At 38.9% G+C, this 26,124-nt stretch overlaps 1 protein-coding gene across 1 annotated transcript in view; it reads right to left on the minus strand.

The window, feature by feature from the left end:
- Positions 1-26,124, minus strand: part of TEX264 (testis expressed 264, ER-phagy receptor) — a 183,050-nt gene that overhangs the window by 25,526 nt on the left and 131,400 nt on the right. The window contains exon 6 of the mRNA XM_058168142.1: positions 23,762-23,939. Within this exon, the coding sequence (XP_058024125.1) occupies positions 23,762-23,939 (178 nt within the window). The remainder of the gene's footprint in view (positions 1-23,761; positions 23,940-26,124) is intronic.

A 26,124-nucleotide genomic window follows, 5' to 3' on the forward strand; every position in this document is an offset into this window, starting at 1 on the left:
AAGAAATTAAGGCCATGCAATAAGAAAATGAAACATAAAGACAAGTGTGTATATCAACACCATTCATGATATCTTCCTATGTCTTTCTGCCTTTGTTTCCACTGCGTTCATCGTATCCATACATAGTTTCATTCATCACCTTTTTATTTATTAAGCTCCGTATCTCTCTCTCTGAGGATCAATTTAATCTATCCAAGACTTTCTTGATGTTCTCCTTCCTCTGAAGCCATTCACTTTTCCATATGGTTCTTGCAACTCAATCTTTATTTGTTCTCTCTAGGCCAGGGGTGTCAAACTTAATTTCATTGAGGGCCGCATCAGGTTTGTGTTTGACCTCGGGGGGGGGGGGGCAAGGTGGCCAAGGCCAGGATGGGCATGGCCAGCTTGACGTCAGTGATGGCCCAAGTGCTCTGCCAGCGAAAACGGGCTCCCGATCAAGCTCTGTTTTCAGCTGGGACAGCCTCCTGCAAAAATGAGCTCTGTGTTTGCTGGCAGACACACTGCAGGCTGGTCCTTTGCTGTTTCTAGGGTGGCCCCACGGGCCAGTTCTAAGTACCCTGCAGGCCAGATTCGGCCCATGGGCCTTGAGTCTGACACCACTGCTCTAGGCAATCAAACTTCCAAGTCTTTCTTGAATACTGGTTACTCACTTTTGTATTCAATTCACATTTATTTAGATCCATTCATTTTTTTACCATATCTCATCTTGTTTTACCTCACACACTTAAGTAACTCATTTCCTCTACACTGAATATATTTTTATATTTGTACTAACATTTGCACCTACATGTAAAATTTTCACTTGTATTTACAGCCATTTTTTTTGACAAAAGATTAATTTTCTGCAGAAAACCATATACCACATACTATTTTTATAAGAAAACTCATTTGCACTTAACATTTCCCTATCTTTAATGAATAGTCTACTGAACTATAGAAACTCATTTACTTGGTCTAGTTTTTCACCATTTATGTATAACTTGCAATCATTCAGTCCATTTTCTCTATTATATACAACCTGATACATTAGATGTGTTTGATATACTTTTGACATCTATTTCTTTGCATCAAACAATCTAGAAAACATTTGCTGCATATTATTTGCAATAAAATAGCAAAGAACTACATAGAAAAATATTCCTACATTCATCTATCATCACATCTGTATGATCAACTAAAACATTCCTTGTATGTTTATCTATCAGTATCTTAAACAACCAAGAGGGCATCACACATCCTTGTCTTGCTTCTTGCTTAATGATGATCCATTGGCTAAACATTTACTTACTCTCATGCACCCTTTACTTCCATTATATCTCATTCTTACAAGACGATAACAGAGAATATTTGTATCTTAGGGTTAAAACTGTGGTGGTCTTGGTGCTCTCTGAGTTTAGTGGTTTTCTTGTAGACATTTCATTACCAAACTAAGTAACATCATCAGTGCTAGTAGGGAGTGGGGTTTGCTTTCAATTTATATTCTAATGGCTTGCCCTGTCAGTGTTAGTGGGATTGGACTTGCTGGTTCTTTGGTTGGTCTGCTTTTTGTTTGTTTGTCAGTTAACTCAATACAATCAGCTTCCAACAAACTGGATAGCCATGCAACTTCAGCCAAAGATGCATGATCACTCAACGCAATATAACATAGCCAACACAAGCTGTGAAAAAGATAACACTCCCATACATCAAAACATCTCAGAAACTACCAACAGAGTATTACAACCATAGCACTCAAAGCCCTCCAAAACCTCCTAAATAAATCAAAAGATACAGCGTAAGAAAAATCAGGAGCCATCTATAACATACAATATAACGTCTGCAACTAGCCACTACATAGGACAAACAGGCAGAACACTAACTAGCCATCAGAAGACATGATGAAAACGCCTTAATTTCATAACACGTGGACAGACTTAATCATAGTCTCAACTGGGAAACTTCCAGAGAATGCTTAGAAACCTGGCACTCTTAGAAATTAACACACAGACATAAACAACATCTACAAACCATTCAAAAAGAGACAATCAACATGCCCAAAAGGGAATAAAAAGACCAAAACATCTCACCAGCAATCAACACCCAGGTGAGTAGATATTAACACCAAGATTAACATTAGATTAATTATCAAGAAACAAACAATACTCCAGTCAAGAAACTGCCAAACAAACTAATAGTAAACAGCCCAAACAAAGAATCACTAAGATCACTCCCACTCCCACTGACAAGGCAAGTCACTAAAATATAATTTGAGAGCAAACCTTATTCCACCCCCAGCACTAATGATGTTACCTAGTTTGTTAATGAAATGTCTGCAAGAAAACCACTAAGCTCAAAGAGCACCAAGGACCTTACAATATTAATTTTCAATTCACATTCACACAAAACATTTCATAATTCAAGCCTATTTACTTTGTCCTATTCTTTCTCTACATCAACAAATATACAAAACACCTTTTTTACTTTTTCATATGCTTTGCAGTAATATGCTGAACAGCAAAAATCTGATGTGTATGTGTGTGTATACATGGATGGATGGATGGATGGATGGATGGATAGATAGATAGATAGATAGATAGATAGATAGATAGATAGATAGATAGATAGAAAGACACTGACAGATAGAGAGATAGATCCATTTAGAATAGAAGGTATTTCCCTTCTATTCTTTTGGATAGCAAAGTAGTGGGCGTAGAATCTTATGTGATATTCTAATAATGGACTGACTGCATATGGCAAAGATCATTTGAAAAGGAGACAGCAAATCTGTATTATTAGCACTGAAGTAGGATAAACATTTGAAATGCTAAGAAGGAAAAATATGAATCTATTGATTAGTCAAACTTTATGTCAATGAGAACTAAATGATTCCATATACAAAAGAATACCAGATTTTACTTTTAAAGAGGATTACCGCCTCCATCAGGCGTAGAGTTTAGCAATTTATCATTCATTTGATAACCAGAATACGTATCAGATAATCAAAATACGTATCAGACAATAAAATAAGCAATCAAGTCAAAAAAATCACTTCCAGGAATGCAAGTTTTGAGAACTTCACTTTTTTTTTAATGAATCCTGGGATGGCTACATAAGCAGATTCTAATGTCCTTGGATCTGGTGTTTTTCATTTCAGAAGATAGGAACAAGCTGGAATGAAAGTGATGGACAGAACATTATGGTAAGAACTATAAACAGGATGCTGAAACTGAAATTGCGAAAAGTAACAAATGACTTCCAAATTAAGGAGTTAGAAAAGGAGAGAAAAAAGTGTTATTGGGAACTTTTTATGCGAGCCATATCCACTTGATGCAATCTTTGGATGAAGTTTCTTGAGAAAGAGCCTTGCAACAGTCAACATTCCAATGATTAAAGACCATCTGTCATCTGTGATAAGGTAGATAGTATAAAATCTTATAATAGTATAAAAGGATACCAGAACATTCAAAGTGAAAGTCTTAGAAAGTAGTTTCATCATACCAGATGCTTTTTCAGAGAGCTGGATTTGTTATACAAGATGAGAGGACTGAAAACATATACCTGAGTATTATTCATAATCCTTATGAAGCTCTGTGCAAAACCTAATTGGAAAACTTTACACAAAGACAGTGATAGAACATCAGGGTCATTCTGTTCACTGGACCAAGGAAAGAAAAATATATTGAATCTCCATAGCCAGGATATCAATAATATTAATTCAAGCTATAGCTCAGGATCAGAAAACGTTAAAAGAATAATAAAAATATTCCCAGCTAATGGGTTCTGTTAGTCATAGATTTAAGGCTTAATGATGAGACTTGGAAAATATCATTTAAGGCTTAATGATGAGGCTTGGAAAATATCCCAAAATAAATTAAGTATTAAAGAAACTCCTGCAGTATTTTTAAGCATCTAAGATTCAAGTTCTGCACTCACAATTCTACAATTACTCTCTGTATTCAAAAAGAAAAGAAAATCTTACCTCCTAAATAATTGACAATATATCCATGAATATATTAAAAGCACACTAACTTCTGCTTTACTTCTTTTAACATACACATATTCAAAAATCTGTGAATGAAGTAAACAGAAAGAATCTTTTGATTGACAGCAACAGAGGTCCTCCATCTGAAAGCAGCCATAGCCTCTACAATATCCTTTACAGGATATTGTAGAGGCTTTACAGGATATTGTAGAGGCTATTACTCATTAGAATACATCCTCTGGGTTTCTTAATGACAATCGTATTGTTGTACATCACTAACTGCCATGTGTACATTTTCACATAGCATGATTTTGAGGTTTGCACATTTAGTTTTCATGTAAATAAATAAACCAGAGATACACTCTATTTGAATAAATTAACTTGTTTAATTTTATAATGAAGCCAGACATAGCAATAGGAAAGGAAAACAAGAATATACTTTTAACATTTAACTACCCTTGAGATAACTCCATCATTCAAAAATGCCCACTATATTCAGGGCAACAATAAATACATTCATATTTCTGTTTACTGAGATACTTTATCATCCCATCACTTTCAATCATGTTTGAATCACCAGTTAACAGCTTTGGCCATGCAGGCAGACATATCTCCGCTGAGAAAAGATCTGTTCCAGATATCCCTGTGATGTACCCCAAATTGACAGAAAAGACTTGTCAGATAACAGATAACCATTCATTGTCTCAAGCACTTATTCTGATCCCAAAATGAGCCACTAGATAACGTTATTATCTCCTCTATGTCAAATCATGCTAAGAAACTACAGTAACGGTTCCATGATGTTCCATTTCTATCAATGTGCTCAGTTCCTAAAAGTCCAGCAAAGCAAAGGGTAGATCTGAAGCAACGTTACTGAAGCAGTACAGAGACTATTCAGCTACAAAGCTGTGAACTAGCACATAAAGCAGGGAACTCGGCAGAATTACACTCAGAGTAGCTGGGCAGCAAGGGAAAAGTTTATAGATCGCCTCGCTACTTCATCCCTTCCTGGAGCATCAGCAGAACATTAATCTGGAGTATTGTTGAGAGCTCCTTCCCTGAGGGATTCAGAGGAAAAGACATGAACTGCAACTTCTTATCTCTGCAATGACTTGCATTTATAACTGGCTGCTTCTGCAGTGGAAAGGATGATTGTCAAAGATCTGCAATTGAGCTGCATGTCCCATCAGGTTTCCCCTGTTCTTGCAATATCCCAGGATGGTGTCTTTTCTAGAGTGGTTATTTCAGGGTGTCTGCCAGGATCCACTGCTTCCCCATGTATGCATTACAAATTATGAAGTGCTGAATACATGTCTGCCTCCTTTCCCTCCTTCAGAGCCAAAGATCCTTTTATAGGTCCTGTAGATATGTAAAAGGGTATATAATTTTAAAAAAACAATTAAGTAAAAACGTACCAAAAGGTGGCATTAAAAGAATAACAGTATTTGTTAACTAAGCAGCTAAACATCTTGAAGATAGCAATTCCGCCTCATTGACTTCAGTGCCTAATATATAATCTGAAACCCCACTACTATATCCCGAACATGTCTTGTTAAGTCTTGCTTGTAGAACCTGACTTATTAGATGTTTCTGAATATGTTTTTGAGAAAGAATAAAAAAGGATATGTAAGGTCATTTACATATTGGCAGAATAGTACAACTTATCCATAATTTTGTTTTGACTACTCCTACAAGATTTGAAGACTTCATACAGATTTGACCAAACATCTGATTACTTCGACATTTACTACCAATACAATTAGCTAAAATGGCCTATTGATCTAAGATGGATTATACATCTGAGAAGACACTTGGATGCTAGTGAAAGAGAAAAAAATGAACAGGCACAGGTCCAAGTCCAAGATCTCTTGGTGGTAAGATTATACATATTCCTGCAAAGCAGGAATAGATTTCTGCATTTATCACATCTGCAGAGTGCTGTGTGGTTTTTAAGGCAATTTCCTCTATTGGGTCAAATGTCCATGGAAGATTGTTATGGAGAGTTTGCCAGGCACTTTGAAGGTGAAATTATTCATATTCACTCTGAATTTGACTCTAGATGGGCAGAGACTTCTGAGGTGATGGAGATAATATCCTGCAAGATTACTTGAGATTCTTTTGAGCACCTGATTCCTGAGGAAGTCGAGCCCTCAGCTAGCTATAAGTCAGATTCCCATCCCTTCTGGTTGATATGTGCAGAATAGAGGAAACAAAAGGATAGATATTAAATGGTAAATAAATTGTGGGGGGATTTTTTTTGTATTATGTATTGTTGTTTGTTAAGATGTTATTGTTTTATCTGTTTAACTGCATAGAGTCTAGTGACTGAGGAAAATTTAGTTAATTTTTTAATGATGGACTTCTGAACCTTTCCACCACTTTATCAATTTCATATCCTGTCCATATGCACTCAAAAATGTTTAGATGAAAATTTACAACTCATAAATTATAATTTAAGGGTGTCATGGTTCAGCATTCGTTTACTCAGTGAATGAACAAACAAATCAATCAATTTTACAGCCACCCACTTAATGTGCAAGTCTTAGCAGCATACACTATTAAAAACAACAAATCACAACCCAAAAAAATATCTTAAAATACAATAAAACATATTTTGCCAGAGAATTTCAGAGAGTCAGAAACTGTCAAGTAGGAACAAAAGCTCCCAACCCAGGGAGAAAATAGAATGTCAATCTTTTGAAAGGCAGGTATGGTTAAGTTCATCTGAATCCCCAGGAGATTCTATAGGCAGGTACAGTGAGACAGAACGTCTGTCTCCTGGGTCCCAATAGATGGCTTCAGTAACAGGACCTTCAGTAAACCTATCTTTCTGATTTTATTGTATAGGCAACAGTAATCAGAGATAGGTGGTTCACAAGCACTGTGCCCTGAGGGTTTTGTTAATAACGATTGGCACCTTGAATTACTCCCGTGCAGTTTATTAAGCAGTGGTTTATATGCATGTACCAAGGTGTGCCCATAACTGCATGTGCTAGTGCATTGACCAGATGTAGCTTATAAATGGTCTTGAATATACTGCAGTGATTCAGAGGTAACCAAGGCAAGTGTAAAGCCTTCCAAACTAGAAATGGGGGCAATCAGGCAAGGGCAACTTCAAACCATAGTTGCCACTTTCAAGCAGGAGCTGTCAAACTGAGCATCAGACTTCTCTGGGATAATGCAATTCCATCCAGAACAAAAGATGGAAACTTTCAGGATCCAGATAGCCCCACAATCCATAGCCACTTGATCTTGCTAGAGTTGAGCATTATCTGATTTTCTCTAAGTCCATTGAAATTAGATGATGAGAATTTGCAGCTTGTCCTTCTCCCCTTCCCTCCTATATCACAATAAATAACAGAATTGGTATTCTACTTTTGGACAGACAGTAGGGATTAATCTAGACAATATGACATTGAAGGTACTAATAAAATAAAAGTAGATTCTCTTTATTTACTGTATGGTTCTTCTTTCAGATACAAGCCTCTTCACATCAATTAGTTTAAGAAATGTTTCCTTGCCCCACTGAAGCAGTTGTTGCAAAATACAAGCTTGGAGCTAAGCTGGATCTTTTCAACTACAAGGAGACAGTTGCAAATATGTGCAGTCTATGGAGAACTAATTTTAGCAACAAGGAAGATTCTGACTGCAAAGAATCTGCCAAACAGTGATTACTTAGGGTCAAAGAGTTAGCATGCTATATAGACTGTAATTATAACAATTTTGTGCTGCAATTATGCACCTTTATCAACAATACTGAATTGCTGGCCAAATTACAGTATCACTAAACTCAAAGAATACGAACACCAAGCAGTGTTGGGATCTGAACCAAGGTTTAAAAAAAGGCATGATGCAATGCAGCTTTTATTTATAAAACTCTTATTCAGCTTGAACAATCTCAAACCTTCTGGATAAGTTTAATATTCAGGAAATGTTTCATCCATCAACAATAAACTATCATCATCACTCTGATGCTTTTTACCCTTCTACCCCATTCTCTTGGTTAAAGAAATCTCTCCAGAAATAACTTTTTTAGTGTCATAAGGGAATGATCACAAATTAGGCCCATACTGGCCTTATTTATTTTTAAATGTGTTTTGTAGTACCATATAAAAATCAATTTATTCTTCAATTCTTGCTACTGAATTTGCACAGCCCTTTAGCCTTAACCAACAAATAATAGGTTATGTTTGCTCAGTCAACACAACACCTAATTTAATGTAATTCATATTTATAATGTCATTGTTTGCAATAGTATAAGATATGCACAAATTACAGGACATGTTGGAGCATGAAAATATTTGCTGTTATCAGAAACAGTTAATCATTAGGGTGTCTGGAGAATAGGCTTATCCAAAAAGCCGGAATCATGTGTAAAACTAGCTTGCAAGGAATTGAAACTAGGTGACTTTTACAGCCAGCTTTAGCCTGAAAGAGAACTTAGATGAAATGGAAGAGCATGGCATCAATACATAATAGCTGGATGATGGAATGAATGATTGCCTGATTCTTTCTCATTTATAGAGATGACGAGCAGGACATACAATTACAAGCAAAAAACTGAAATGCCCCAACTCCTTGATTTTAAAGGGAAGTAGTGTAGTTTTACTTTGAGAAAAGCCTATGGCATTAAGAGGGTATTAGTAAGTATGTGAGAGATTAAATGAATGAGAGAGAAAAAAAGAGAGAAATCACCTAGAGGTGCTATGACAGATTGTATAACTTTATTGATAGATAGATAGATCCAATTTTACACGGGAGAAAACCTGAACAACCAAAGACCTACATATATATATATATGTAGGTCTTTGGTTGTTCAGGTTTTCTCCCGTGTAAAATTGGAAGTGTCTTGGCGACGTTTCGACGAAGTCTCATTCGTCATCTTCAGGCTTCAGCTTCGTGCTTCTGGGAGCAATGTGTGATCGCAGCTGTTTCTTCCTTTTAACTGCTAGTGGGGGTTTGAACTGATTGGGTGGGAGCTTGGCTGTGTTCTGATTGGATGGGGGGTTGTTTGTGCTCTGATTGGATGGGGGTGTGTCCTGTTTGGGTGGGGGCTTGGTTGTGCTCAGTTTAGTCTGTGTTGCAGGGGGATTTGAGCTGGTGAGCTGCATAGCTGTTGTTTGGCTTCGTGGTCGTGCTACATCTTCATAGTGGGTATCAGTCTGCTGCATGTATGGATTGAGGGGTTTGAAATGGCTAATGTTGCAGCTGCGGTCTGGCTTCTGGTCCTTGGTCGTGCTTCATGATCAGTGTGGGTTTGGGTCTGCTTTCTGGGTGGATGTGCGGTGGTGACATCCTGTGTGGACCTCGTGAGTGTGGGTCTAGTGTCATTCCATATATAGTATATTCATATTCGTAGGTTTTCACGGGTATAGGTATGTAGGCATATTCGGGTCTTTTCTCGTGTAAGGTTGTAAACAACCTTACATGGGAAAAGACCCGAATATGCCAAGACCTATATATATACACACACACACACACACACACACACACACACACACACACACACACACTCACATACACACACACATTTTGTCTTCTAACAATATAGAATCAGCCCACAGCAATGGATTCCATATAGGCAATAGAAAATACTGTTTTCATACAACACAAAAATAATTTACAATATCATTAGAAAAAAAATCACATTTGACAATTCAAAGAGGAGCATACCACTGAATAACTCTTGCAGCAGCAGGGGTTGAGCCCTGCATGCTTTGTTGGATAGCTAATATTCCAAAAATTAGGAACAGATGTGCCTTTCATCTGATGCAGTAACACATTCTTCCTGAGTATATTTCCTACATTTGTTTGCCCTTTGAAATTATAAAAGAGATGCCTGCTATGTTATCAAGAAAGATGGCAGACTCTTGATGCAGAATTCCCATCAAAAATATTCCTTTTTCACAACAACATTCAAATATGACATGATAGACACTTCAAAGACTTACACGGAATAAAACCAACCCCACTGCAGAGCTAAGTGAGGTAAAATCAAAGAATGAGGTGTTGGTGGGAAATAGGATCTTTGATCAGTTTGTGAGTCATTCAGCCAGGCCAGAGGTGAGGAACCTGTAGCTCTTTGAATGTAGAACTTCAGCTCCCACAAGTTTGAACCAGCACTGCCAATGTAACTGCACCCAATATTATCAGTATATTGAGGGGTAGGAGAAAGACACATAACATAAGGCCGAAAGATGAGCAATATATGGAACTAAATATAGCTATGAAATAACATGCACCTCAGGTTCGGGAAGCTTTTCAAGTAGAACAAAGAGAGCTGAATCTTTGATGAACATTGAAATTTGCCTTTTCACATCTCTTCACGAAGCTACTATATGCTCCAGGGGATGTAATAAATGTATACTCAGGATTCAATTCACCTGCTGTTTTTATCAGCAAGGATTTCCCTTTTTTAGAGGGTAGTTCATCTGTAAGATGGAAATGATGACATCACAAAGTACTATGAGGAAGGTCAACAAATGTGCATTAGATGTAAGAAAAATATAAACAGCAGCATAAACATGATATCTACTGGAAGATGTAGTTTCAAGTAAACCATGATGCTCTGAGATAGGCTTTCAATTGTGAAACAAGGAAAATTAAGTCTTTTTACAGCAGCTTCTTATTTTAGCTGTGGTTTATAACTGGTCTCATCCTGTCTATACAGAACACTCACAAAGGAACAGAATAAAGAATAACCACCAAAAGGGGTTTTTTTTATTTCCTTTGTTAAACTTTTTTTTTTAAATGAAAGAATAAAATCTGCACGGGGAAGAAAAAAGTTTTCAAAAATGAGTGCTGGGAAATTAAGCATACTCTCAATAAATAAGCAGCATGCCTATTTATTTACCATTATTTTACAATAGTATAAATATAGTAACCAAAACCAAAACTATAGATTGTATACCAAAAAAAACCCACTGCTTTATTTTTTTAAAATGTGGCTATCATGTTGTCTGATAACCAAGACCTGTAACTTGGAAATAAGCTGAAAAGAGAGAAGAAGGGAGAAAATCCCTGCTGCTTTCCTGGAAGAAAAAAGAAAAGAAAAACAAAATGATGCACTGCATCAAGTCACCATTCCCCAAAGCTTTCTTGAGCATAGGTTTGACCGATCTGGCAGACCCTTGCTGTGGTAGAAGCGTATAATCTATATATTTCCCCTTTGAATGTTTTGCCCTTCTTTCTCCAACCAGGCTCTGAGCTCTATCAAATATTCATCTCCTCGCTTTCTAAATAATAGATCAATGTAATAACAGACAAAGTGCAGTTAATCACAGCTTTTCAAACCCCACACAAAAGCTGCCAGGAGATGGGCAGGGATAGATACTGCTGCAGGGGTCCAGAGACCCAAGCCGTCAGCACCCTGCGATGACAACACATACCAAGGGGAAAGCAACCCCAAGCTTGGATGCAGGGCCGTCCCCCGCACACGATGCAGCTGCAAGCTCCTTGTGGGTTGGAGCCCAGCCACAGCTTTCCTCCCAACAGTGCCAAGGTGGACAGAAACACACACTTAAGACGAAGAGCATGAGAGAGAAAGGCGGTAGGAAGCAAGTTGAGCAATAATCAGATTTATATAGTGTTTCAATCTACTGGCCTTCCTGTAACAAGGGACCAGTGTTCAATCCTTTGGTACAAACATCCAGAATTATTGACCCATTGCAAAGTCCTGAAACAGTTAAGTTGAAAAGGTCAACAGAAGATTACAAAGATACTGTCAAGAAAGCTGGTGAGCAGGGCTGCCTGGGGAACAAGAACTGGTAGCAGATGCTGTTAAGTTCGGGAAGTAACGAGGCTGGAGACCAGGGTAGTGACAACAGCTCTTTAATATAGGGTGAACCCAGCAACCTGGCTGGGGAAAAACCTCTCCTTATATACTGTTTAACCGGCGGCTTCAACCAATCAGCAACGTGCTTGTTTCCCGCCAAAACATTTAAAGATACATAACACTCCTCCCCTCCCAGAAAACACTTTACCTATATTTACATATTATTTACATGTTATTTTTCGACGTAGTCACGCAAATAACCTGGGCGTCTCCTGATTCTTTCGGACCTGCGCGGTTCAGTCCTTGGGAGTGGGTTGAGCTGGTCGGAGGGGCTGTTTGCTCCTCCCAGCTCTTTCGATAGGCCATCCGGCCCTGGATTACTTGCAGACTCTTTTTCTAGGCCATCCGGCCTTGGATTACTTGCAGAGTCGTCCCTGCTGTTTCCAAGGGGAACCTGATGGCGTCGCTGGACCTCCTGGGACTCAGCTACGTTTCTCGGTACGACAAACCTCTTCCTCATCCTCGCCGTCTGATTCGGTCTGGATCTCTTCTTGGTGCACCGGGGTTGGTTTTGTGCTCGCCTTCGGTGTGAGTGGCTTTTGCAGGGTCTCCGCCGCTTGGGTGGACATTTCATGCGCTCTGGCTTCGTCCAGAGCGTTTGCCAGCGTTAGATTGCTTTTTGATAGCAGCCGCCTCCGCAAACGCATGTCTCTGACCCCACAGATGAGTTGCTCTAGCAGCGCCTCGTCCAGGTCTCGGTACCCACAGTCTTTGGAGGCTTTCCGCAGGGCGGCCATGTAGTCGCTGATGGATTCGCCCTCTAGCTTTCGGCGCTCTCCAAATTCAAAACGCCGCACGTATTTGGACGGCGTTGGCGCGAAATGGTTTTTTAGCAGGGTTTGCAGATTTTGCCACGATACCGATTGTACCGGCGTTGGCTCTGCCAGGGCTTCCGCGATGTCAATGACCTCGGGACCGCAGTGGCTCAAGAAATATGCCCTTTTGCGGTTGTCTGGAACTCCTTGCAGTTCGTTCGCTTCTAGGAAGCTTTCGAAACGGGTCATGTACGTTCCCCATTTCTCTCTGGCTGGGTCAAACGGCGCGGGTGGAGTGTAACTGGCCATCTCCGCGTTTCTGCCCTGGGTTTGCTGGGTTCGGTTCTTCCGTGCTTCTTAGCCTCGAGATCCCACCTTCGTCGCCAGTGTTAAGTTCGGGAAGTAACGAGGCTGGAGACCAGGGTAGTGACAACAGCTCTTTAATATAGGGTGAACCCAGCAACCTGGCTGGGGAAAAACCTCTCCTTATATACTGTTTAACCGGCGGCTTCAACCAATCAGCAACGTGCTTGTTTCCCGCCAAAACATTTAAAGATACATAACAGATGCATTGTCAGAAAAAGTAGTCTGCTGAGGTAGAAAACATATTATGCCTTTCTTGTGGCAACTGCTGTGCTTAAATTCAAATAGAGATAGGACATGTTGCTTTTTTCATCTGCTATAGCATTTCTCTCCCCCTCTTTCCTCTCTCTTTTTCTCTCTCTGAAACAGAACTGGAAAATGTATCTGTATTCCTGAAATAGTGTAAGTTTATTAACTGATGCCTCAGGAAAAGACAGTCCCTTGTCACTAAAATAAGTGTAATTCTTGTCCTAACTCTATTAAGAGGCTATTTTTATTTACTTTGACTTTTGACTCATTCGCAAACCAAAGCACAGGAGATAACCCTGCTGAGAGCAAGGACATAGTAAATGCTCTCAGGATTCAGAGCTTATGATTGAGAATTAAATGACAATTAAGAACACATACAACTAATTATAATTGAAGAAAAGCCCAGAAGCATTTTGGCTTCTATCATACTATCTATCTCATTCTAATGACATTCATTACTAATAAGTAACAAAAGGAATGATTTTCCAATTGCACAGGTAAAATCAATTTACCTCAATTTATATCTAGAGTTTTCCCTACTGTAATTAAAAAATAGAGGTAGACATATTAAGGGTCTCCATCCTTTTTATTAATAAAATGAATGCAAAATATACCAAGCCACTAAAAGACGGGTGTCAAACTTGCCATGTCACATTGCCGTCACGTGACATTTCAAGATGTTTTTCCCATTCGTGGAGCCGGGGTGGCCATGGGCTGTGCATGACGCATCCAGCCCATGCCCCACTAGTTTGACACCCCTGCACTAAAACATACATTAAATGTGTATGACTTGTATAAACAGAATTATTAAACCAAATATCTCCATCAGGTTTTATTAGCCTTTAAGAAATCATCCATTTCTGGACATCGTTGTTATCAGATATGTGGATATGAAACTAAGAAATGTTTCTTAGCTTGTAGAGTTTATCCTACCTTACAATTACATTTAAAGTACAATGAAATGTTTATAACAAGCCCTGTCAGCTTTGGAAGCCATACTAGTCTGGAAGCTTCCGTGCTGCCACTTTCTCATGTGTGGGAAAGTAGGAGGGGGGGATTTAGTAGAGGGGTTGTCTTTAGACATAATAGCATTCTTCCTGTCAGTCAAGGTCAGGCCGATCCTGCATCTGGAGAAGGAGTGGTCGGAGTGCTGTCTTGAGATGGGATGGTTGGTGATTGGAGCATGTGATTGACTGCGGAATCAGGGGATCGTTTTGGGTTTTTTTTATTTACTGAGGGAAAACCCAGACCTCTCAGATTTGGGGTTTTCCCAGATGTGCCAGTTTACCTATCCTAGTAAATAGAACTTTGAAAGATGCTTGCTTCTGAGTTTTTACTTGTAGTGGGGTGTTTTTTTTTCTGGAATGCTGACACCCTGAACACCATCTCCCTAGCCTGACTAGTTAGATATCCTTACTAGAAAGCTTGGGCTCCAAAGCCTGCTCTTTTTTATAGGTATAGCCAGGTAATCTGAGATACACCATGTGAGTACTGTTGTGATCCACTAGTCAGGGAAGCAATGAAATGATAGAGCAGTTTCTTCTACAATGAATGAAACAAATATTTACTCACTCACTCACTCATTCATTTTATATGGTTACCCATTTGTCAAGCAACTTTGGGAGGAGAACCACATTAAAAACAACACATCTATATCTGTTTGCACATATGTCTTTATTTCCACGTGTATAAAATAAAAATCCAACAAACCAGCAAAACCTGCTATGAAAACCTGAGCACTAGGCGCAATAATGTACAAGATATATGTTGACATATATTGATTGCTTATACCACATCCTGGTGCCTTGCCCAAGGGAAGAACCAGGTTTTCAGAGCCTTTTTAATGGCCAGCAGGGTTGAGGTTTTCTCAGTGATGCAAAATATGCTGTTCCACAGGGCAGGTGTAGCATAGCAGGTGTGGAAGTCATATTTCCTTGTTTCTTCCATGAAATGATATTGTTCAATAGAAAGATTTCAGAGAATGCCAACCTTGTCTGATCTTGTTGGGTGGGCAGAGACAATCAGAAATAGACAATTTCTTAAATATCTTGGCCCTGCGTTATGAAGGGTTTCATACAATAACCAACACTTGATTTGCAACTAGAAGCTGACCAGTAAGCGATTCAGCACATGCAGTGATCAGTTGTATGATCATAACTTTTATTCATCACAAACTAAGATGGAAAGGGAATAAATATATTGAAAACTAAAAGGAGCTTTACTGATGAAAACAACCTGACTGAATTTGTTTGGACAGAGAACCACAATAGCACATATACAGATGTGCTGAATGCATCATATACACAATTGCAGAGGATCAATATCTGGCACTGTCAGATTCAGAAGAAGCATATAAATCAATATATTCTTCCAGAAACTGAACCCTATATTCAGGGCTAGGCAACAACAAAAACCTCAAGGTCACATTAGTTGCTTTACTGCTGACAAGTATGTCCTTTACAGAGAGAGAAAATTTTCCTGATGCAGAATATAGAAATCAATCCAAATCTGTCAATCCTGAGAATCTTAAAACTTTCAGATCAACACTTTTGCCTTCCTCTCCCCCACGCCCGACCCTGAGATCAGAATGCACCTGTTGTATTTATTCATTTGATTTAAATAGCCACCCATCTCACAAGTGACTTCTGGCCAGCATACAATTAAAAAGAATTATAAGAATTAAAACAACATGAAATAAATATACATGGCACCAGTAAAGCTCTTACTATGGATGTTAAGGTAACCAGGAAGTGGGGCCCTTAACAAACATGGGGACCCAGGTCTGGACATCCAACCAAGTCTTCATAGCCTTACGAAAGACCAACAGGGCTAGGTTCATCCTGATGTTTTGAAGGGAGACCACACCAGGGCTAGTCTTAGAAATGCCATCAGGGCTTGCCCAGAAAAATGGCAAAAAGCCACTTAACTGGTGGTATAATAAGTGAAAGAGAAAAGAGCATATGTGATCCCATGGCCTCAAAAGAAAAACAGCTTCATAATCATATGGCTTTGAGGAAACTGATCAGGAGACTAGCAAGATAGTTCTCTTGGGCACTCTACTTGCTGCTGCCTTAGAAGTATTCACAAGCGATTGAGCATGCCTTGACCATCACAAGTAGGAGCAGACAAAATGCAGTCAAGTGTGTAAGCTCCAGCTTCGACCAGCATTAAAAGATTGGGAGGAAAGAAGGCTCAAGATTAAAGTTGCTGCTTCAAGAATAACTTACACTGAGTCATACTTCCTTCATCATCATCATCATCATCATCATCATCATCATCATCATCATCATCATCATCATAATATAAAAATAAAAAATGTTCTTGCTGTTAAATATGCAGATATAAAAGGTACCATACAATAAGACTAGAGAACCAAGTTTGGCAAAGCCTTCAATACTCTCTCCTCTCCCATACAAATTATCAACATTATCAGTAGCTTCTATTTATAATAAAAGTTGAATATGGGAATGAGGAATATAAAAGAAGAAAGAATAGATTAGATGGCTAGATGTGGCATTATTTTTTCAACTCACAGGATTATTGCCTAATTTAAAAAATGCAAATTATTTGTTGGCGGGTCTGCAGGTCGCTAGCATTTGAATGACATCGGTTGCATCAGAAATCAGTAGGGAAAAATGGCAGACACTTCTGCAAGGAAAGTCATAAAATGAAATCATTAATTTGAAGAGACCTTGGACATCTTAATATTATTGTTCATATAAAGCTAAGAGGAAAGGACCTTCAGAGGTTAGGATAAAAAATATTAAAAATGAGAGTAGTATTTAATTAAAAATAAAAGTAACAAAACTTTCTAATAAAATCCCTATTAAAGATTTTGCTTAAGAAAAGTATATTTTCTTCTTCTCTTCTTCCTCCATGAATGATGATGACGATATGATGTTGATGATGATGACGACGACGACGATGATGATAGGAATGGTCAATGACCCACTATATGCTTTTAAGGGTTTTTAAATTTTAAGTTAATTACATCCCACCTTTATTATTTTTATAAATAACTCAATATATATATAATATTCATTCCTCCTATTTTTCCCACAACAACAATCCTATGAGGTGGGTTGGACTGAGAGAGAGTGACTGGCCAAAGGTCACCCAACTGGTTTTCATGCCCAAGCTGAGGCTAGAACTCATATCATGCCTTAGCCACTAGACCAAACTGGCTGTGTGAAAGGAAGAACAAAAATGATTCAGCCTTCTTTAAGTTTCCCACAGTTCTTCTAGATCCACGGTGGTCCACGGACCACTGGTGGTCCATGAGAAAATTTTGGTGGTCCGCAGAAAAATTATTTGTATTTTTTATATTGCACTAAATACTATTTTTAAAAAAAATCATATTAGTGGTCCGCGGGATTTAAAATTATGAATTACTGGTCCCTGAGGTCCGAAATGTTTGCGACCCCTGTTATAGATCACGAACAGTCAAGGATAGGCTCAGAATTATTCAGTCTTTCAGAACTTAACTTGATCATTTGGAACCAGCCAATTGCAACATTCTACTATGACACATAGATTCATCTACTTGCTTTTGTTTTTGCCATGTATGTGTAACTTTGAATCCTGTTTTCTTTGCCAAATTTGGGTCTTCAATGCACTAATTTTAAATCTATGCTTCTTATTGTAACATACAATCTAGTATTTGCTAAAATTCCTTAGGTTATCATAGATATGAAAGTGAAACAGAAAATGTAGGTTGGTTGATTTAGAGAAAGTATATAATAAAATACGCTGGCATGAAAAAACAAGAAAGTCCAGTTGCCTCCTGAAAAAGCACCTTTGAGAAAACCATGACCTGGATGACTGAGAATCTCTAGACTGTTAGCATGAATTAGACATAAAAAGTGTATGTTCTTTTCTATGCAGATAATGCTCTGTTGTTGACTGAGAACTTGAATAATCTGCAGTGAATATTAGACTATATTATGCAATTAGCCAAATACTCTAACAAATTACTAAAATATTGTAAAATATTGGTACATATTTTTAAGTACACCTTAATAATAATTTGTCTTCAATTACAATCCATTTGTGTAATAAAGAAACTCAGAAATTTCCACATAAAATAAAATAAGAGAAGGTAAGGGACTTCATTGATGGTATGAAGAAATAATTCCATTTTTAGTAACCCCAGCTAAGGTAGAATAGTAGAGTACTACATTGTGATCCAATTAATTACAAAGGAAGGAAAAGGAAAAATATCAATTTCCATTCTATCTACCTTTTCTTCAATTTTTTATGCTGCATCATATTAAAGGTCTTTTCATTGTTTATTTATTGTATTTATATAGTTGTCCATCTCACATAAATAACTGAGCACACAAAATTAGAACAGAAAAGTTCACCAAACATAACCCCCCACCAAAGTTAAATCACTGACCACACCTGCAATACTGCATCTAATTTTGGTCACCACAATATAAATAAGAAGTTGAGACACTAGAAAGAGTGCAGAGAAGAGCAAAACGATGATTAGGGGATTGGAGGCTAAAACCTATGACGAACGGTTGCAGGAATTGGGTAATGTCTAGCCTAGTAAAAAGAAGGACTAGAGGAGACATGATAGCAGTGTTTCAATATTTGAAAGGCTTCCACAAAGATGTGTCAACTTGTCGTGTCCCCCTCCCCCTCCGACGACCGGGTCAATGAAGTCTGTATCAAACGTGGCAATGAAGCCTCTGCAGCTTTGCCAAATTCTTTCGAGGTTTCTCAGGGCAGGCAGGAGTCCACGTCGTGACTTCAGCAAACTAGATGAGACTTTGCTTGACTCAAGGTTGGAATGCCAAAAGCAGGTCCTTTATATAGGCTGTGGGGTGTGGCTCCATGACTTAGCATTTATCCAGGCCTGCTCCACCCTTCCTTCTGCTGGCGTCGCCTCTCAGATCTCAGGAAGCGAGGATCCTCCCACTCAGTTGTCTTCAGCTGTCTCTACTGTCGGCATCTGGGAAAGGGAGGGGTCAGAGGGAGCAGGTCCGGGTAATTGCACCACTTGGCTGACTTCCTGCTCTGACGGCTGCGTCGAAGGAACACACACAGTATGAGTGAGCTGTATTGGATTTCTGTTTTCACTCCTTGACTCCTCTCCGGGCATGGGGCCAGGGCCGGGGGCTGGAGGCATGACAGGCCGTTCATCTTCATTATCAGACTCTGAGTCTGATAGCAGGCTCGAGAGAAGACGGGAGGGGCCCGGCTGAGGAGGACGAGGCACAACACAACCTATTTTTCAAAGCACCTGAAGGCAGGACAAGAAGCAATGGATGGAAACTAATCAAGGAGAGAAGCAACCTAGAACTAAGGAGAAATTTCCTAACGGCCTTGCTTTCAGAAGTTATGGGTGCTCTATCACTATCATCATTAAAATGCTTTACTATTTTAAGAAGAGACTGGACAGTCACTTGTCTGAAGTGGTATAGGGTCTCCTGCTTGAGCAGAGGGTTGGACTAGAAGATCTCCAAGGTCGCTTCCAACTCTGTTACATTATGTTGAATAGCGGAGTCCGTCTACCTTTGATCCAAAGCCTGGGAAACAGCCTTCAATGCCTTGTGAAAGGTTGGTGGGACTGGAGTGTTCCCTTCCTACTGCTGCTCCACAGAGCAGATGCTGCCACTGAGAAGGCATGATTTCATAATCCAGCAAGATGGCACTGTTTAATAGAAGGGGCCTGGGCATGCCCTTGCTGATAGGTTTGATGGGGCAGGCAGGAAAGAGAAATGTGTTCCTATATGTAGCCTGGCCCTATACCATGGAGGGCATTATAGATGTAGACTAGCACCTTGAATTTTACTTGGAAGCCTACTGTGAACCAAAGCAGTAGGGGGAGCAGCAATGTTACATAGGCGTAACAAGAAATGCAAAAACTGCCAACACCATTGCAGCACCCAATAAACATCTAATGAAACTATTGCTGATTACATTTTTTGTGAATGTATAATCACATCAATTGTAATCTGTTATTAGATGCATAGCAACCTAAAACCAGATTACACAGGATGAACATCATGCTTAATATTGCCCATAATCTATGTCCTTGGGTTCAGTATTTTTGCATCACTGTTTAACAAGAAAATGAGATGACAGACTGCACATCAGCAGGATATTTTCCAGTCTTTTGAATTGTGATTATATTATATTATATTCCTCAACAAAGGTGACAAGAAAAGTTTGTACAGGTATTATTACAGACTTCCAATGCATTGGGGCAAAGAATGTGGATCTTATATCACTTAATGGCATAACTGTTTGGAGTAGGAGCTTTTTTGTTCCCATATATTTAATTTTGTATATTATTTCTTGGAGCTAAACAGGCATCTTAATTATGTATATATAATATTCATTATTTTACAGCCCTCCGTTCAGCTTACTTCAGATGACATGAATAAAATGTGAATCTGTATTTTACCCCAAATAAGAGATAAAGTCCACTGTTTTAAAAGCTGTCCAAGTAAGTCAGCTGTTTCTGTACATGCATTAGCAAGATTTCTTTTTTATATATACAATACTGTTTCTGTCGATAATCTTGGCATACCGAATTTTTGTTGATCTCTAAGCACTAGTGTAATTATAATATATTCTCCATTAGGGTTTCAAAGGCATTTGAGATGGATAGAAAAGGATCTTGGGTTTCTTATTTTTGCAATTATTTTACATTGGTTTTGAAGGTCTCCAGAGTAGACAGAAAAAGAGAGTAAATCTGAGCTAAAATATTACTTACATTTGATTGAAAAATTGCCCAAAGGTATCCCTTACATACTGTATGTTGTGAAGACTGTGCTATAAAAAATCAACAATGTCAGATATTTATAAAATAAAGACTAACTGAAGAAATGTGAATTGCAGTACAACTAAAATAGCAGTAAAACAGAAATTGGGTAAGAAAATAGGATAATGGCAAGGCAACACAACTCAATGTAGCGGCGATGAAGTAGCATTTTTATCTTCATGCAATCCTCATGTGGTCTTATTCCATCCAAAGTGGAAATAAGTGTCAGCAACTAACACAACAGCACATGAACACAAGCTTCAAAGCCAGTGTTAGTTATCTGTCACGATTTCATAAATGCCGTAAGACAGCTAACAAACAAAACTTTGTTGAAGGTTTAAGGAAGCTATTAAATGCACTGATCTACCAAAAAAACACTAATAAAAAATATGAAAAAGTAAATGACATTAAAAGCAAACTAAACAAAAACTAAACAAAATCCTTCTGCCAAAGTCTATTGGGACCCTGAATTTGGGCACACTCAAATGACTGTAAAGGAACTGATCCCTCACCCAGATCAGGCTATCCCCTCTAAGAACTAGTGGGGGTGGGGCATGGCGAATAAAAGGCATTGAAAAGATTGTCACATGATTTCACAACCAGAAACAATATTCAACAGCAGGTGGGCTGTAATGATTTTCATGTCAGTGTTCAGGGATTAAAATTAGTGTTAGTGGAAAAGAACATGGGATTCCTTTTTTTGCTTTGCTGCAAATGGACTTCAATCCACTTGTGGACTGTCTTTGGAGGAAAATCAGGAAAACTCAGTATCATTCTTGTTTTTCAAAGATTTCAGCTCAATTCAAGGATTCTGATTTGTCGTAACAAATGCAGAATTTAGTCCCACACTATAACTCTCAGGTTTCTTGCAACAATAAGATTGTTATTTTGATTCAAATAGAACCAGAAACATAAAATAGCCAACTTCAGTTTCAAGTAGATATTCTCAGGTAGTGATAAGCTCTTACACCTTTTTCTATGAAAGTTGCTATACTTGCTTACCAGTGTAAGGAATATTTAGACCAGCGGTCACCAACTGGTAGTCCATGGACCACTGGTGATCCGCAGAAAATTTATTTACATTTTTTTAAAATCAGGGATCCTCAAACTACAGCTCCTGGGCTGGATACATACAATGAATGTTTGTGTTGCTGCAGAGAGTCTCCCACTTCGGTGTCTTTTTGTGCGGGTCGGAGGGGGGCAGAAATTCCGACTTGGGGTCTGCTTCAGCCCCTGGTGTGGGGCTTTGGCCGAAGGCTAGAGGGAAGCACTGCTGGTGGCAAGGAGCCAGAGGCCTTGTTCTAGTGGGACTGCATCATGGCCTGGAACTGGCTGACCATCTCAGCCATCTGAGCCTCTAGGCGCAAGTACCAGGCCTTGCACTCCCAGAGGTCTTCCCTCTGCTTGGAAAAAGTATGCTCCTGGTCCTCAGTGAAGTGCTTTTGCTGAGCCTCCTTCTAGGTCAGATCCAATTTGAACTGTTTTGCCAATAATTTGAACTAAAGGAGAAGAAAAGCAATAGTATTAAGAACCTTAGAAATTGAATTATGATGAGGAAGACTGTAGTTTTAATTAACTTAGTTTATGCTGATTAGCTGCAGTTCATCAGAGTTTTAAACAAAAACTCCTTTCCAGATATTCCGGGTATACCAAGAATTCAACCTGGACTTTCTGTTTTACAGCATAAACTTTGCCACTTAGCAATGCAGCTTTGGGACAAAGGCTGAATCCACTGAACATGTTAAAAAGAGAGAGAGAGAGAGATTCACTGAACTGTAGTACAAAATACATTTGTATTGATCAGCTTGCATTGCTTTGAAGAATGACAATGTTACTCTCAGAACAAAGTGAGAATTAAGCAATTCCAACAGTACTTCCCTTTCTTTTCTGCTGTCATAATAAGCACAGCTTGTTCATTTTTATCCCATCATTGTTGTAGCAGCATGACACATTGTGAGTGTTCTTTGGCATTAAGGCAGTCCATGAGGATTAGAAACATGCACAGTTCCCATCAAAATAAGGAGGAAGAAATTAGTATTGACAAAAGAAGAAATATCCTTTAGGTCTTTAGGATTCACTCAATTCAATTTAGAAGACACTAATGTGTACAGCTATTGCTCTTCAAATCCTGCAAAAGGTCTGAACTGCAGTAAGCAGCAGGATAACTAAAACATGAAAAGATTCTGTTGATTTAGGTACACCTGCTATTACAATACTTTGAATACTTCGTTAGAGAAAGCATGCATAAAGTAAATAATATCCAAGCTAAGGCAACCATGTATAAATCAGTACATATCATCTCTGACAATTATTAAGGATAATTGCGCCTAGGAATTTTATGTAACTAGGAAACCTGATTCACATTCTTCTCAGCATAATCCAATATCCTTACCTGTTATACTAAGACTATCCTGCATTGCAGAATGCCATCCCTCCACCCCCCACCCTAAAAAGGAAGGTGCTCCAGTCTGATTCTAGATTATATATATGCATATACTTTGGAAAAGGTCAATACCATTATCTCAGCATAAAACATTATTAGAATAGCTCTTGAGATAAAATATGTAGAAGGTCCTTTTCTTGAATCTATAATTGAGGGGGTAAAAATCATAAGAAAGATTTCTGTCCATGATTCAATAAATCTATTTGCAGTTAGAATCAAGATGCTAGCTTACTTGAAGCTATGTTGCTTTAAAGCAGAGAGCTGCATATCTACAAAATGAATTGTTTATGTTCTTAACATGTATATTTTGTTATTAACAACCGTGAAGGAGATTTCCTTGGCAGTTCAAAGCACTGCACACTTTATAATTCATAGGCACCTGTAATATCTGTTTGATCATCATCAGTTTCTACTGCTGCTGCGGCTGCTCTGTTTTTCTTCTCCAACTCTTTCATTTCAGGCACGTAGAAGTCCCCTTGACGTGCAAGGGGGCATATAAAATAGATTTTATCTCCTTTGTAGATCTCCAGTCTAGGATGGGCGCATAGTTTCCGCTCCTAAAATACACAAGGCACATAGCATTGAAGATATATTTTTCTCTATCATTGTGTTATAATTAATAAATGCATTCCTGAGTACTACATCAAGATTAGGAATTGCCAGGTTTTAGTTTCTTGGTATTCCAGGGTGATGTTCCCATCTTTATCACGAATGCTATGATATATTCAGCCAATCCAATGTTCTTTATCATTTTCAGACACCATGAGATCAAATTTATAAATGGTTCAGCATCTTGTGAAAATGGGAAAGGGCTTTAAGGCTCTGAAATAAAATATATAACCAATTGCAAAGAACTGAGGGTGCTTAGCAGATCAATGAACTCCTTCAAGGAGCTGATCCATATTTCACTGTGCTAAATTATATAGCCCCTGCTTTGAGCACCAATTCCAAATGGCGTGAGATTCATTTCAGAAAGACCATATGACATACAGCAGTGGTTTAAAAAAAATCTGAGAAAGATTTCAATCTGATTCCACTTCTAAATTATCGTGAGGGAGGTGGCATTAATTTAAGTTTTCTCTTCCTGGTTTATCTATAAACTTACTTCAAGCTCAACTACTTTCGGAAAAGGCAAAATGTTAAATGGCAGAGAATTCTGTTTTTCATATAGAGAGACCATCGAGTCCTGCTATATTGTAGAAGGAGAGGACAGAGGAGGGGAGCAGATCTGAGATTCTTGAGAAAAAATAATATATGTAGCTCTGGAGTCCTGGATATTCTCTGAGCTTGCTTATTTGCTTGCAGATATTTCCTTATCCAACTAAGTAAGATGATAAATCCTTCCACTGTGAAATTCTTAGGAGAGACATCCAGAAGGACTTTCTTATTCTTTACTCGCTGAAAGTGCTAATCGAGTTTGTAAATGTAGGTAAATAAAACATGAATTAATCCAGGTAAAAATATCTTAATTATTTTCACTGTCATATTTAAGCTACTAAAACCGTGATGGCAAACCTATGGCACGCGTGCCACAGGTGGCATGCAGAGCCATATCTGCGGGCATGCAAACCGTTGCCCTAGGTCACCTCCACCGCGCATGCATGCATGCCTCCCGCCAGCCAGCTGATTTTCAGCTGGCCCCGCCCATACCACCCCTCCCTTCCCAGGAGTCTCCACACGACCCATTTTGGATGCCAGGTAAGTACAAGGGCTTGTGTGGAGGCTCTGGGAGGGTGAAAAATGGGCCTCCTGGAAGTCCGGAAATGGACTGTTTCGAGCCTCCGGAGGGCCGGGGAGGCTGTTTTCACCCTCCTGGAGGTTCCAGGAAAGTCTCTGGAGCCTAGGGAGGGCAAAAAATGGACCTACCGGAAGTCTGGAAATGGGTCGTTTCCTGCCCCTGGAGGCTTCAAGGAGGCCTACTAGGCCCAAAATGGCATGTGTGTGTGTGTACCATGCACGCATGCACGGGGGGGGGGTTGAGACAGCGGGGGGGTGTCATATACGCATGTTGGGGGGGCAGGACATGCAGGGGCATTGCACTTTGGGTGTGAGCATACATGCGTGTGCTATTGTGCGCTCACGCTTTCGGCACCCGAGGAAAAAAGGTTAGCCATCACTGTACTAAAATGATCACAGCACTGATTATTGGGAGGGATTATATTAATAATTTAAACATTTTAATTTATTTTCTATTACGGTACAATCACAACAAACAGACTACTATCTGCGAATGGAATATAATATCATATGGTCTGCTGACTCCTCCCTGAAAAGCAGGGAGGCACAGTCATTTCATTAATTTATGTGAGATCTTTCAGCAAGAGACATTTTACAGCCAGTCAGTTCTTTGAGCCTAATGCAGTTAGCTGTATTTTCAGCACTTTCACCTCAAAGTCCTTTGGGTTTCTTCACACGACATCCTGGTTTGTTTTACAATCCCAAAGGAAGCATTTCTAGAAGGAGAACAGCAACTCCTATCCTTTGGATGATAAATTAACTACACATAATATTCATAGACATACAGTAGATGACAAATATGGTACAGCCATTACTGCTTTTGTGATGCTGCTGACATTTTTATGCCAGGTGGTAGGTATATTGCCCACTCCTGCTCCCTGTTCACTTCCTATTCCCACCCCAAAACTATTGTTGCGCTATTCTTCTTAATTTTATGTTCACACAAATGAAAAAAAAAAACCCCAGCCACAATATGTACCAACTATATCAACAAAGATTGTAATT

The sequence above is a fragment of the Ahaetulla prasina genome, chromosome 2, assembly GCF_028640845.1.
Source record: "Ahaetulla prasina isolate Xishuangbanna chromosome 2, ASM2864084v1, whole genome shotgun sequence".
NCBI lineage: Eukaryota > Metazoa > Chordata > Lepidosauria > Squamata > Colubridae > Ahaetulla > Ahaetulla prasina.